Raw genomic sequence first — 13,993 nt, 5'->3', positions numbered from 1 at the left:
GTAAGTATTGAATGAAGATCGTAGCCATATAAATCAACTTGCTACGTCCACCTTTGGATCACAGATGGAAGCCATCGGATTGAACAGCCAGTCAGTAAATGGTGGAAGCAAATTTGTGGGCGGAAAAAACCTTTTTCGTTTACTATATTTTGCTCGCGAAACCCAATGCGAAGAGGATAATGCAAAGCCAGTGTTGGATGAGCTAGAGGTGATGCGATTGTGCTGCAGTTTCGGGATGATGCCGTCGATCAATCCTAAAGACTTCGACTTTAGCGTCTTACACGCCCGAGAATTTGATGCAGATTTCAGTCGCTTTTTATCACATGATCTGCTTGAAGATTCGTGTCTCAGAGAAGTGAAGCTAAAAGGTGCGTTTGGCATGAAAACCCAAATTTCGAATGCGCTACTTGACATGAAAGCATGCTCGGCTGAAACGCTCGTGAAACTTGCTGACGCATATGACGGAATTTACTGCGTGAAGCTTAATTTTGAAGACTCTTTAGACTATCATAAGCAGGAAAAAGACGTAAGTGGCTTGTTCGTATTTTGTTGGATTCGTGACGAGCTGTTTCAGTCTCAAAGGCTTCGAGATATTCCAACATTCGTACTACGGTTTTTGACTGGGATAACGTCAGACATAATTTGTTGCACCTCACCATCAGATCAAGATCAGATTGAGGCTGCTATGGCGACGTCGGATGAGTGTGAAGACGACGCGCTGTCGTCGTATTCGGTCTCGTTTCACATTGAGAAGCAAGAAGATCAGTCTGATAGTACATCATGTGCGACCATTTCTTCTATTGATTTAAAAGAGCCTCCCGAAGAGTGTATAAATTTATGTTTGCTAAAGGGGAGCTACCCAGCCATCTCGTTCTTGAAAATAGTGAAGTCGATGACGCATCGTCAGCAAATCAGCCGGACTTATCGCGGTAAGGAGCAATCAAAATTTGCTGAGTGGCTTAAAGCTGAGTCTCAGAAATTTCGGATTGAATTAAACCGAGGAATTATCCGGGCACCAAAAGTATGCGAAAGCATTCTGAGAGCATTTGATTCATGGCCTGAGGACGAGATTGAAAGATCACGAAAGTCTCAGGAAATCGAAAAACAAGAATACCTCGATACAGCATTTAAGGAACTTGAGAAGGAAATCGCTGATCAACGTGCGGCGGTTAAGCATGCAGAGGCTCTCATGTTCCGTTTCTTCGCCGATAATGCAGCAGGTGAATGCTCAAAGAGTGCGTCGCTGCAGATAGCTTATAGTGATTACAACGCATTTTTGAAGTGGACACTATCCACGCGCCACCGGTCGATGAACAAAATGCTTGAAGCCACCTTAAATCTACCTTTGAATCTCAGAGCAGTCAAGGCAACGCTTTATGCTCTTTTCTGTAGTGGCAAAAATAGCGAGTTGATCAGGATTGTGAATATGTGTGCTACATCATCACATTCGGATATTATGAAGACCATTTCCATGCAGAAAGCTGAAAAGAAAAACTCAATGATGGAGATCGACGACAATGAAAGCAAATGGGAACAATTCTCAAAGACAATATCTGCACCACTGGAGAAGTTACAAGCTAAATGGCTGATTGCTGTCGACAGTGTCTTCGCTGAGGCAAGAAGTACAAAGCTTGACGAATTAAAGAAAACAACAAGAAAATCTCAAAATGATCGTGAAAAGAGAATCATGGAATGCAGACTCGACCAGCTCATCGATAAATTGCGCTCTAAAGATGGATTGTCAATATCCGTGTCCGCGAGCAACACCGGTAAAGCCATAGTCTGCAAAGCAGTGAAAGAAGTGATCAGTCCGCCGTCTGTGTGCCAGGATATTGTAAAGCTGGCTTCGCAAGGAGACGGCTTGGTAAACATAGAAGGTCAGGAGCATTTGGGCCAGCATCGGGTGTCACCCGACGATAAACTCGTAGCAACGTTCACAGTTAAGGTGCGCTCCGCAATAATTGTATGCACAGGAAGGGGCCGAGTGTACGTTCGATTCATAGACTTTTTTCCGAGCACGAATTCTGAAAAGTCTTCACGCGTAAATGAAACCATCGTTGACACTTTTGGAAAAGTTCCATCACTCTGCGATTATGATGCTCGCACCAGACTGATTACCTTTGTCCATAACGATTGTGTATCAGTTTACAAGTTTAACGAAACATTCAAGAAGATGGAATTGATGAAAGTCGTTAATTTGAGCATGCGATCAACGTTGGTAGACCTACCATTTACAGATGTTTTGCTGCTGAATGACACGTTATATATCACCGATTCAAGCGGGCACTCACAAGGTATCGGTTTGCACAACGACCAGACATCAAATGTCATGAGCGTCCACGATGACATTGATAAGCAAGTAGAGTGCAGCAAGCTACTGGGCCTGGCTGACAATCTTGCTCTTGGAGTGATTTCGTACACACAAATTGATGATGGTTTGTTTACAGGAGTTCTCGAGTGCATTTCTCATGACAATCATCGCCGCCTTCCACTTTTACGTTTGGGAATTAATTTCCTCACTCACCACGTGAGCGTTCAAATTGTTGATGACGGGTTACTCGTGCTGGATCCAATTGCACGAAAACTGTACTTATTTACTATCCACGTGACGGTACGTAGTGATTCTTATCGGTTGCGGCGGTGTGATATGAGGGAGAATGATGGTTCTGGAAGAGGTGCCATATCTCCACGCAAGCAGCACTGGATCTATACTTTCTATCATGTTTTCGAAAAATTTCCCGTACATGGTCTGTTAGAAATTGGCAAGCCACCTGCCATATTAATTCTTGTCGCTTGTCCTGGCGTGGAGGATATAAATGCTGCCTTACAAATTTATCACGACTTTCTTTCGCTACTAATGAGCGATCTTATGGCTTTGAACAAACCGCTTTATGGATTAGACTTGACCAGTGGTTTTGGTGTGCAGCTTTCTCTAGAAGGCGTGAAAATGGGTTTGATACCTTTAAAATCCTTTTTTAAAAAAGTGATAACATTTCTGCCGGTTCAAATCTGTCGTGCGGAAGGAAATGCACTTACAATTCTTCATGATGGAACCGATTTGTTGTTTGAGGAAGAGGATACACTCGCTTGGGAGGCGGCGGATATCGCAGAGTCGATTCGCTTTGGATTATTGTCCCCTTTATTGTACGCTTGGCAAGGCCGTTGTGTGGTAATTACATCGATGGGAAAGCAGTCAACAGGCAAGAGTTATTTCTTAAACCACCTGACTGGATCATCATTTGCTATTGCTGGTAATCGCTGCACTCATGGCGCATGGATGACGCTTCGGATTATGCAAGATTTCCTTCTTGTCGTACTCGATTTTGAAGGCCTTGGCTCATTTGAACGCACAGATCAGGAGGACGTATTTTTGTCGGTGCTTAATGCATCTCTGTCAAATTTTACCATTTTTCGAATGGAAATGCGCTTCGATAAGGACATTGAATGTTTATTCACACGATTTCAAAAGGGAGTCAATTTACTAAAACATGTAGAAGGTTATTTCAAGGCTCGTTGTATATGAGTGTCAAGGATATCAATATAAATGATTGCGATGGTGTGCTCTCTGAGTTTAATCAGAAGTTTCAAAAAACATTGACTGCCAACCGCGAAAATTCCTTTCTATCTGAGATGTACTCAGGTAAACTGGAAATCAACTGCTCACCACCTCTTGGTTCGTTGGGGTACTATGAGTCGCTGCGTCGTGCTCGACAACTTGTTACAAAATTGGTCACTGAGTCAGATGCTTTCCATGGATATGAAAGTGGAAGCTCTTTTCACGATTGTATTCGTTTGGTCCTCGCTAAAATTTCTATATTAGATTGGACTGCTGTCGACGAGAGTTCTCAGCAATTGCAAATGAATGAGCTTTATCGTAAGATACCTGGAGCTATTCGTTCGGGGTGTCTTATCCCCGTAGAAGCTCAATTAAAAGAGGAAAATTTGCCAAAAGGTCTGAAAGATGTGTTGCTGCATAACAAAAGCGACTTGTGCTTGCTTGGCCTGGAGCAGCTCAGTTGCGACTATCCCGAGATATCAAAAAACTGGGCGATTGTCAATCAAATATTCTCGTTGGATGAAATAGACGACGAAAGCGTGGATTTTGGACCTGCAGTTTGCTTTCACGAAGACGTTAGGACTAGCTGCATCCACTCCTCGCTATCGGCTCTTTTTCAAAGATATTTGTCGCTGAGAGGTTCATTTGGGAAAATTACGGAAAAAGATTATATCAATTTTGACGCAATGTTGTCATTTCTGGTTTGCCGCCGCAAAATCAAGGCCATGCTGTGGGTAAAACAATTTTTAGGGTCGGAGCGATTCATGGACAAGTGGTTTCAAATCGAGCAAGCATTCATTCTTCCATTTGAAGCGTTAACCAAGCGATGCCAACACTGCTGTACGAAGTGCCATCTTCAGTGTATGCGATCAGCGTGTCATTTGTATAATGATGCCCACGACTGCGGCATGGATCATGTGTGCCGTAATTTATGCGAATATTGCTGCCGACTTGAAAAGGAGGATATGCCTCGATGCGTTGGAAAGGCTGGCCACCCAGGAATATGCGACTGTGTGAAGGGCGATCACACATGTGGGAAACAGTGTAGTCTGTTTGGTTCATTTAACTGTGGAGGATATTGTGCGCTGCTTGGCGGACATGTAGGAAACCATCGTTGCTCAGCGAAGCAGCACGCGTGTGGAAAGACATGCAGTGCGATAGAATGCCACGGACAGTGCATTTTGAACACAGAATGTCATCACACCGTGCACAAGTGTGCTGAAATACGGTGCAGACGAATGTGTGAGGTGCTTGGATGCAACGAGCGGTGCAGCACTACAAACCACTTTCATGGCCAATCGGATGTGGAAGTAAAGTTTGCTGATGAGACTGGCCAAACACGTGACACTGTGGAAAAATCTGAAAAAATTGTTCATTTGTGCGATATGCGCCACAGATGCAACGAAAACTGTCAAGCAAAAGGAATTTGTAATAAAAGCGTTCAAGTCTCCATGAAAAAGTTCTCGGGATCATGTGATAACTTTGATTTCGAGCTAAAGCAAATGGTTGGAGTTCGCAACAAGTGTGCCATTATTCTTCAACCTGGAGTCACAAATCACGATGGTATCGCTCACTCGTGTTCAAAGCTTCTGCCGGATGGATCGAGTAGTGTTCACGGATGCGATGTGAGATGTGAAGCGTGCGAGTACTATTGCGAAAAAAATATTGGACATGAAGGAGTGCATTCTGCCGCACATGGAAGTATGCGCAATATGCAATTTGTCGCTGAAGATGACATTATTCATTGGAGTACCCACACGTATGTGCCAGGTGAAAAGGGAATAGCCGAGATGTGCAACGTGTACTGTTCTACAGCCGGACGGGGTCATGTTCATTACGTGAAGTGTGATAAAATGAATGCTTTTGACTGTGTCTATACTGGTTTGCATGACCAACGTCGCCACTGTAAGACCAAGCTGAAACCTATTCTAATGCACGAAGTTGATGAACTTCTACATGAAACTTACTGGAAAACTATTGGGTGGGAAGATCCCTGTCGATCAGCGCTCGAACGTGAACACTTTGCAAAATGTCCAAACTTTTGTGATGCTGCTGAGCACAAAGGTGCTGACAAGTCACCGGTACATTGTGATTTAGAAGCGTGGCATGTCCTGCCACCGCACCTTTAGCTTCTAGTGAACGAGGGATTTCGTATATTCAGGGTCATCGCTTCGCTTGTTCTCACGTGTCGTCAACTGGTAAATTACACCATGTCCTCGTGCTCGATTGCTCTGGGTCAATGCGAGGGCGACCGTGGCAGAATTTGATAAGTGGTGTTCGCGAGTATCTGCAAAGTCGATTATCTGCTGGCGAAACAGAGGATATCGTATCAGCGGTGACGTTTGGAAATCGCGGCATTATTGAATTTGAAGGCTTTCCTATCGAACAAGCCCCAATTCAGCACATTGAATTTCATGGAGGTGGCACTTTCTACTCAAATGGATTAAGTGAAGCTAGCGCTGTTTTCTCCCGCTCCGACCTAAAGAATTACAAACCAGTGATGATATTTTTCACAGATGGGCGTCCAGCTGATCGTAAGAAAGGACCAGCATTAGCAGTAGACGTTCGAGATCGGTTTGCCAAGTTTGGTTTGCGGACATTTGTCGTGGGCTATGGACGAGCAAGTGACTTGGGGCTCTGTGATCTTGCGCAAAAGCTGGGCGGATCAGTGCATGAAGCACTCTCTAGCGCGGATTTGACGGGAGCTTTTCGTTCAATCTCGATATTGTTGGGAGCTCGCGCAGGTCTCGTTCACACTTTTGACGCAAAAGATGACAAAGCAAAGTAAAATGATAGGCATAATAAATTTATTTATTTTAATCATTTGTTTTCTTTTAAATCTGATATTAGTAATTGTCGATTCCTTACTACCCACACATCACCTTGAAAAAGATAACTCATGTAATTTCATATTGTCTTTTTTCTAGTCAGCATTTCCTATCATGTTGTGGGTAGACAAGTACCGCCCGACGTCGCTCTCGGAATTGGACTATCATCCAGAGGTGGCGAAGCGTTTGTCTAATCTATCGAGGTGTTCTGACTTGCCACATCTGCTCGTATATGGACCGTCAGGCGCCGGCAAAAAGACGCGCATCATGGCGCTGCTGCGTGCGCTTTACGGAGACGGTGCCTTGAAGGTTCGACTGGAGCACAAGTCATTTAAAGTGCCAAATCGCAGTACTAAAGTGGAGATTACGACGGTGGCTAGTAACTTCCATATTGAAATGAATCCGTCAGATGTGGGGAACAGTGATCGTCTTGTGGTGCAAGAAGTGCTAAAGGAGATCGCACAGTATCATTTAGCCGACACAAATGCTCAGAGGCCTTTCAAAATTGTATTGCTTATGGAGGTTGACAGACTTAGCAAAAATGCACAACATGCGTTACGTCGTACCATGGAAAAGTATACAGCCACCTGTCGTCTTATCTTATGCTGCACAAATCCTAGTAAAGTGATTGACCCGCTGCGCAGTCGTTGTCTCGGTGTGAGAGTTGGTGCTCCGACGACTGACGACATCTGCAACATTCTCCATAATGTCTGCACCAAAGAGGGTCTCGACTATTGCGCTCCACTAGGAAAGGAGATTGCGCTTAAGAGTGAACGGAACCTTAGACGTGCGCTACTTATGCTTGAGACTTGTCGAGTGCAAAAGTATGTAGTTACTGACTCGAGTGAAGATTGGGTGATACATCACTGACGTCTTGTTTTTATTTCTGCTGCTTTAGCTATCCATTTTCGCCAGATCAACAGATCCAACTTCCTGCGTGGGAAGAATATATTTGTAGTCTGGCCAAAGTGGTGCTGCAGGAGCAGTCGCCTGCTGGGTACGTCGTAAACTGTCTATAGTGCAGTGGACGTTTTTTAAAGATGATGCATTTCGTGTTGTTGTTCTAGCTTGTTAAAGGCACGCGAAATGATTTACGAGCTCATTTCGAATTGCGTGCCATCCGAAGTGATTCTCAAGGTACTGTGTCGCGAGCTCATGAGTCGTTTGGATGACGATCTCAAGCACGAACTTGTGCAGTGGGCATCGTACTATGAGCACCGCATGCAGCGTGGGTCGAAAGATATATTTCACTTCGAGGCCTTCTTGGCCAAATTTATGACGCTTTACAAGAAGTTCCTGCTGGATCTGTACATGTAACGAGCACTTAAGTTGAACAAAAACGGTCTTTTAGGTAGAAAGCAATTCAGACTTCCCCATTCGTTTGTTTATGCACAATTTGTTCAGTCACTCAGGTAAAGACCATGTGGCAGATGGCTATCTTGACTCGCTTTGAGGCGCTGCAGAATTTCTTGTCCACTGACGAGCACCACTATCTGAAGTCAGCGCTCTTTGAGCAGCACAAAGCATTTCAAGTCAATGCTGAGATTCAGTCAAAAGAGGATAGTATCGAGACAAACAATGGAGAATCGGCGCATCTTGAGCGGTATTTAAGGATTGCACAGTCGTGTAAACCATTTTGTGAAATCTTCAGCTCTGGTTGTTGACTAGGTGGACAAAGTGGAAGCTTGAGGATGACAAGATCCATCAACTCACGTCGACGATCGGCTCTGGAGCTGATGATATGCTTAAAGAGCTTAACGCAAGCGTGGCCAATCTACGCTTCTTTGCTCGGGGGAAGCGAGGTATTTTATACGCGGGCGAATTGCGGTCGACATTTGAGCCGGTGGTAGCTAAAGTGGCCACAGAGGTGACCTTGTCTGCATCAGTGACACTAGAAGCACGATGGCTTCGAGCGATGAACCGCATGGGAATTGGAGCAAAGCTGATAAATGCAGGGAATGGATGGTTTGTATGTGAGCGACTCCAGGGCAAGAATGTGGTAGAATTTTTAAAAGAGGGAGACGATATATCCACACCAGCGAATACTATGTGGGTTTTGCGAGAAATGCTGTGCCAGGTACGCATTGCTTACCCATTGATAGTGTTGTGCTTACATACGACGTCAGAGCTTTGCGATGGACTGTATGGGTGTTAGCAAGGAAGAGATGACACATCCTCACCGTCACATTATCATACATCGCTCGACAAAGGAACCAGAGCGATGGCAATGCACTTTTATTGATTTTGAAAGATGCTCGCACACAAAGAAGCCGAAAAACGTCACGCAACTCTGCCAGGTAGGATATGTGGTTCCTCCCAATATATGGTATTCTCTCCAGCTGATTTCTCTTTGTTCGCGTTTGAAGTTTTTAAGCTCGCCGCGCATGTTTGCTCTTTTGACAGATAAAGGCGTGAAGGTGAATAGGACCATGCTGCGGCAGAGCTCCAAGCGCTACAAGCAGAACATCTCCGCTAAAACATTTAGCGGCATTATGCAAGTCTTTGGACTGTAGTAAACAAGCTCAATACCGGTATAAACTTGTTATACTGATCAACATAATAATGAGTGCTCGCAACGCTCGATACTGGCGCACCTTTCTGAATAATCTACTGTGTCCTTCTAGCGTTTCTGCTTTAGTAACCTCGTACGACGGTGTGTGCGTATTTACGCACTCAGGTCGTATTGAATACCTCGACGGCTGCTTCCGTGCGTCGCCTTCCTCATCCCAGAACTTCCTGGACGTAAATCCATTACATTTTCTGGCCATATTTCATCAACTTACGTGTCTGGCGATTCAAGAGGAGAGAGCAACTCACGACGATCAGGGTGTAGCTTTTTTCAGAAGTTTAACACCCGCTATAAGACTAAGTGACTGCGTATTTCACATCGTGGCTGCCACCTTTACCAGCATCTGTGCCGTGACAAGTGGCAAGACCCGTAGCCTTGTAGCAGAAAAGCTTTCATTTGGCATCTTGGTAGTGGCATTTTCGACGCCACTGCGGCTCGAGACGGAATTTGATCGTATTGATCGTGCATGTGCAATTTTGAGACGTTAAAGCATTTCTAGCCAATCAATACGACACGGATTATGTATTTCTGCGCCGCTTGCAAAGTGTACGTTAAGGATGCGAACGTCACGGAGCATGACCAATCGACAGCTCATCTGCTCTCAAGCTGCAAAGGGATCTCTGTGCGAAAAGGTACGTGATCCATAAATTAGAAAATATAGAATTGAGGCTTGATCTTTTTTGCTCTTTCGTTAAGTCTGGCTGCCTGAAACGAATCGTGGCTATCAAATGCTCAAGTCTATGGGATGGCAGGAACCACGCGGACTGGGATCTGGAGGTGACGGCCGAATCACGCCTATCAAGACGACGGCTAAGAACGATAGAGCGGGTATTGGAGCACACTCCAATAAGAAAGAAGCAAGAGCAGCACATGTTACACCGCAAAATGAGAATTTAATGGCAGTAAATGGATGTAGTGATGAGAAATGCGTACAATACAGACTTGCTCGAAAACGGAAGCATCCCCTTATTATGACAAAGGCGCAGAAAAAGTTGCAAAAGCATAGGGAGCAACTTCGAGAAAAAGCTATCAAACACGAGCTCTACATGGAAGGATTTGATAGTTATGAGGAGTTTCTGAGATAAGCTGACGCCTTGTGCGTATGCAGTGTTTGGTTTTAAATTTGTGCTTTCGGCGTTTACAAAAGCTATCACTTATATATATATCAGTCACAATTTTGACAATGGTGTCAAATCCACCGCTTTCGTAGGTTGTACCGCGCCTTCTATGGATTTCAATACAATCCGCCTCAGCAGATCTATCACATTCATTCGGCAATCTACGTTGTCTCCCATCACCGCAAACACCATATCTTCGTGTGTACAGTCGCTCACCTCGTAGTACGTCGCTTCTTGACCTTTTTGTTTCTATAAAGACCATACATTGCAGCAATAAGGCTTCAAGCGAGCGTTTTGATGCATCAAAACTTTTCATACCAAAATATGTACAAACTTCTTCGACGAACTCGTTGGGACAACCTATTTTGATATATCATATAAAGAAATCACAACAGTCACCCGTGTACATCGTTGTGGCGACGGTAACATACCGTGTCATCCTCTCCATGTAGAATGTGAAATGGTGGGAGTGAAGTTCCTACGTAACAAGGTTCAACATTTATATCTTCTCTTGCCCAGGTGGTTTGTTCAATTGATTACTAGCGTACCCATGCTTCTTGACTTTTCGACGAGTGCTGTTGGGCTAAATTTTTCAAAATTGTTCATGCCCAGCATAGCAGGTTTCATGGACGAAATCTCGTGCACACCTGTGACGTTTGTATCCTTTTAGTACAGTAGCATGGTCGAGTGGCGAGTTGATACACACATATATACCATTGAAGGGTCCCATGATGCGTTTACTTTCGAAAACATAATGGTCTGAGATGTCGTAGGGCGTTGATAACCCTATAAACCCACGCACACATTTCGCGATTTCTCTTTCATTTGAAGGCTGATACCGAAAAAGTTAACTCGATCAGGAAAACATCTTTAAAAGAAATCGTGTCTATATGAATACCATTGAGTCATTGGTGGTAAGGCGGACAGCTGAATTGACAAGTGCTAAAGCTCCCACGTGGCCACCAGAAGAGTGCCCCATCAGAAAAAGCCTGGTGCTATCTCCGCCCAGCGAGCGACAATATTCAGCAACCCAAAAGATCTATCAATTTCGCCATTGCATTAATTTTGGAATTGTCGACTAGCGGCTTAATAGACAACTCCTGTTTACTCACAGCATTTTCAACATCCTCTATCATGTCCACAATCGAACCATTTGGAAATGTTCTATAGTCGATGACAGCCACGAGAACACCCTGCGTGGCTAAATATTCACCAACCAGCGCATACTGCCACTTATGTCCAAAGGACCATGCTCCTCCATGCACGAAGACCAAGACAGGATTAGCTTTTGCAGTCTGCACTCCGTAAAAGTCGAGCATGTTGCGTTTATGAGGTCCGAACCGGCAATTGACGCGACAATCATGAGGTATACACACAAGCAAGCGACCAATTCTCGCTGCCAGTCGAGGCTTTACAAGACACAACAGGTACTCTGATCCAGCAATGAGTTGTCCGACTGTAAAGTACCTGAGTGTTGCCTTTAAATACTCGGGCCACGATAGATGAGGCTCAGTTTGCTGCAGCAAAAGTCGTAACTGACTTAGGTTGCGTCCAGTGTTGCGGGCATACACAAGAAGCGCGAGGGCAAAGGTCACATGCTGCAGCCTAAGCTTGGACATGTTTACTATTAGATTTAAGAATACAAAATTAAAGAGTGGGGATCAGAAGACCGACACGATTTTTTTTCTTTAAAATGCGGCTACGGAGTTGTCAATTGCGCCATGTCTTCACTTCTCTATAATCTGCATACTTAAAAAGATACGTACTCAAGCTCGCGGCAGTTGTCAAACTGCGAGATATTACTCGAAATGAATTTGGCCAGCGGATCAATTCCCGAAAAATTCTTCCATTGCTGGAACGTTCGCTTGGTACCGAGGGAAAAGTTTTTCAGGTCCGTACGATCAAAATCTTCTTTGGTCACAGGAAGTCCAAGAATATAGCGAATGCGTCGTCTGGATGCTTGTTGTTTTATATAGCGCTTGTTCCAGTCGCTCTCCCAAACCACATTTCGCGTCTCGTACCAATGGTACGCGATGTCATCTGACGGCACGTAAAAGTCGTAACCAGCAGTCCAGAGCCGTGCGGCACGTGAATATTCTTCGCCATGAAAAAGGTAAGGCGTGTATGGGTCATTTCGAACCTCCTTCGTTTGTTTGCATCCTCCAAAATTAAATCCTCCGGCAAGTTGCGACATCAGCCGTGGTTTTGGCGTCTTCTTCTTATCGATCCATACAGGGGCGGCGTACTGCACCATAGCGTCTCTGTCATTCGACTCGATGCGAGACTGGCACATAAGCTGCACTTGATTATCCACATCTCTATTCTTCAAATGCTCAATGGCCTTTGGATACACAGAAATGATAGCATTAGGATTTTTTATTGAGTCCCACTGCGCCATAATGTTCTCGTCCCAATCAGGAACGAAGACTAAGTGGGAGTCAATTGCCATGCAGAAGTCTTCATCCGAAATCTCTTTCTCGGTCTCGTACCGTGCAGCAGTAGGGCCCTAAAGAGCGAAGATTGAGCCTGTATGTCAATAACAGCACCAAACAGCCTATTTACCCTAGTCTGTCTACCTTCGCATAAGATGCATCAATCTGAGATGAGACAATTTGTGAGCGGCGGCAATAATCTTCGCCTACGAGTTTACAAAAGGCTTCCACGCATTGACTCTCATTCTTTGACGGGTATATCTGATCATATATACTTAATTTCAAGTTATCGGGTGCCTTCGCGTTATCAAAAATTGAGCGTAGTGTCTCCGAACATCTATGACGTTGACAATAGTAAAAATACCAAACAGCACATTGCAAAACGTGAGCTATCGCTAGATAATCAGCTGGTGGAATCTCTTTTAGTTACGAACCTGGTTGAATCGCGGTAGTTGGCAACCAAAATGATGGTGTGACGTCCATTGATGATGGAAGGCGGATTTGTAGACTCTGGTAAGGCTGCGGCAGCGTTGTTTACTGTACGAATGTGAAGATCACGGTCTTCTTTGGCACCACCAACTGCGTATTCCTGTAGGTAGAGGAACTCGTAAAGCACCACAACGAGGCAAAAGAAAGGAATGGCCATGATAATGACTACACGTAAATTCAAGCCAGTACTACGGTGTAAAGCCCCGCGGGAGCTCACACGCCCGTACGGCAGATAGCCTGCCTTCATCCAGGCTACTTCGTCGTTTAGTCACAATAACTGTCACTATTTAGCCAGGCGTATTTTTTTACAATAAGACTAAAAAATGTCGCACAGATGGGCTGAACCGTTAGTGCCTCTGTTGAGATGGTATTGCATTATCAAAAACTGCGTTTGTAAAAATGAGGTATTTTATTTTTCTTGGAGAAGCGCTACTTTCTTATGAATCACTCGCATCTCGTCGCGCAAATATCGAAAAACGTTGCCTACATACACTGTATAGATGTAAAATCATGCCTATATGACAGCACAAAGACATTAAAGCTAATTGATATGTAATTTAAGAATTTTAATATTCGGTTTCCGACTTTGCTACTATAAAATTTCTGAAACCTCGAGTTTCGATGCTTTTTCTAAGTTGTTTGATGTTCCTAAATATCATCATCAAATTATGAGCGCATTATGCTTGCAAAATGCTATACGATAAGAGGCCTATGTCGATATCGTAGGCTTTATTCAATAACACTGTATTAGCCGTTTGGAATCAGAATGATCATGCCAGCAACGTTTCATAACTGTCAAAGCATAATTCGGTTTGTATGTAAAACCAAAGGTGAATGGAATTAAGAAAAATTCTGCAACGTAATAAATTTTCAAACTATCTCCGGTGACCGTGCTCAGCTTATCAAGATATTTGCGTCTTGTGTCTCCATGTTTTGGTATTATTACGCAATTTCGTACAATACTTTTACTCAAATTATATCATCGTACCATATTTAAAAAC

At 44.1% G+C, this 13,993-nt stretch overlaps 4 protein-coding genes across 4 annotated transcripts; 3 read left to right on the top strand and 1 right to left on the bottom strand.

Annotated features, from left to right (window-relative positions):
- Positions 1–64: 64 nt before the first annotated feature.
- On the top strand, positions 65–6,344 carry PHALS_02115 (hypothetical protein F443_03135; the record flags this gene model as incomplete). Its single annotated transcript, XM_024716633.1, has 3 exons — positions 65–3,446; positions 3,509–5,637; positions 5,718–6,344. The coding sequence occupies 3 exons, from the start codon at positions 65–67 to the stop codon at positions 6,342–6,344; spliced, it is 6,138 nt and encodes a 2,045-aa protein (XP_024582213.1).
- Positions 6,345–6,498: 154 nt separating this feature from the next.
- PHALS_02114 (replication factor c subunit 3) lies at positions 6,499–7,701 on the top strand (the record flags this gene model as incomplete). The annotated part of the gene is made up of 3 exons (XM_024716632.1): positions 6,499–7,208; positions 7,283–7,381; positions 7,452–7,701. The coding sequence occupies 3 exons, from the start codon at positions 6,499–6,501 to the stop codon at positions 7,699–7,701; spliced, it is 1,059 nt and encodes a 352-aa protein (XP_024582212.1).
- A 104-nt stretch (positions 7,702–7,805) lies between these two features.
- Positions 7,806–10,038, top strand: PHALS_02113 (Major histocompatibility complex protein BAT4, contains G-patch and ankyrin domains; the record flags this gene model as incomplete). Its single annotated transcript, XM_024716631.1, has 7 exons — positions 7,806–7,987; positions 8,053–8,461; positions 8,511–8,681; positions 8,751–8,896; positions 9,009–9,421; positions 9,499–9,585; positions 9,650–10,038. The coding sequence occupies 7 exons, from the start codon at positions 7,806–7,808 to the stop codon at positions 10,036–10,038; spliced, it is 1,797 nt and encodes a 598-aa protein (XP_024582211.1).
- Positions 10,039–10,202: 164 nt separating this feature from the next.
- PHALS_02112 (Carboxylesterase and related proteins) lies at positions 10,203–13,149 on the bottom strand (the record flags this gene model as incomplete). Its single annotated transcript, XM_024716630.1, has 12 exons — positions 10,203–10,211; positions 10,288–10,320; positions 10,390–10,431; positions 10,503–10,549; positions 10,620–10,718; positions 10,786–10,903; positions 10,970–11,110; positions 11,184–11,676; positions 11,746–11,757; positions 11,838–12,577; positions 12,648–12,840; positions 12,938–13,149. 12 exons carry the CDS (start codon positions 13,147–13,149, stop codon positions 10,203–10,205), a joined length of 2,139 nt encoding a protein of 712 aa, XP_024582210.1.
- Positions 13,150–13,993: the final 844 nt, after the last annotated feature.

This window comes from Plasmopara halstedii (genome assembly GCF_900000015.1).
Source record: "Plasmopara halstedii genome assembly, contig: Scaffold_1651, whole genome shotgun sequence".
NCBI classification, from domain to species: domain Eukaryota; phylum Oomycota; class Peronosporomycetes; order Peronosporales; family Peronosporaceae; genus Plasmopara; species Plasmopara halstedii.
Note: the sequence above shows the minus strand (reverse complement) of the source record. Positions and strands in the feature narration are given on the sequence as shown.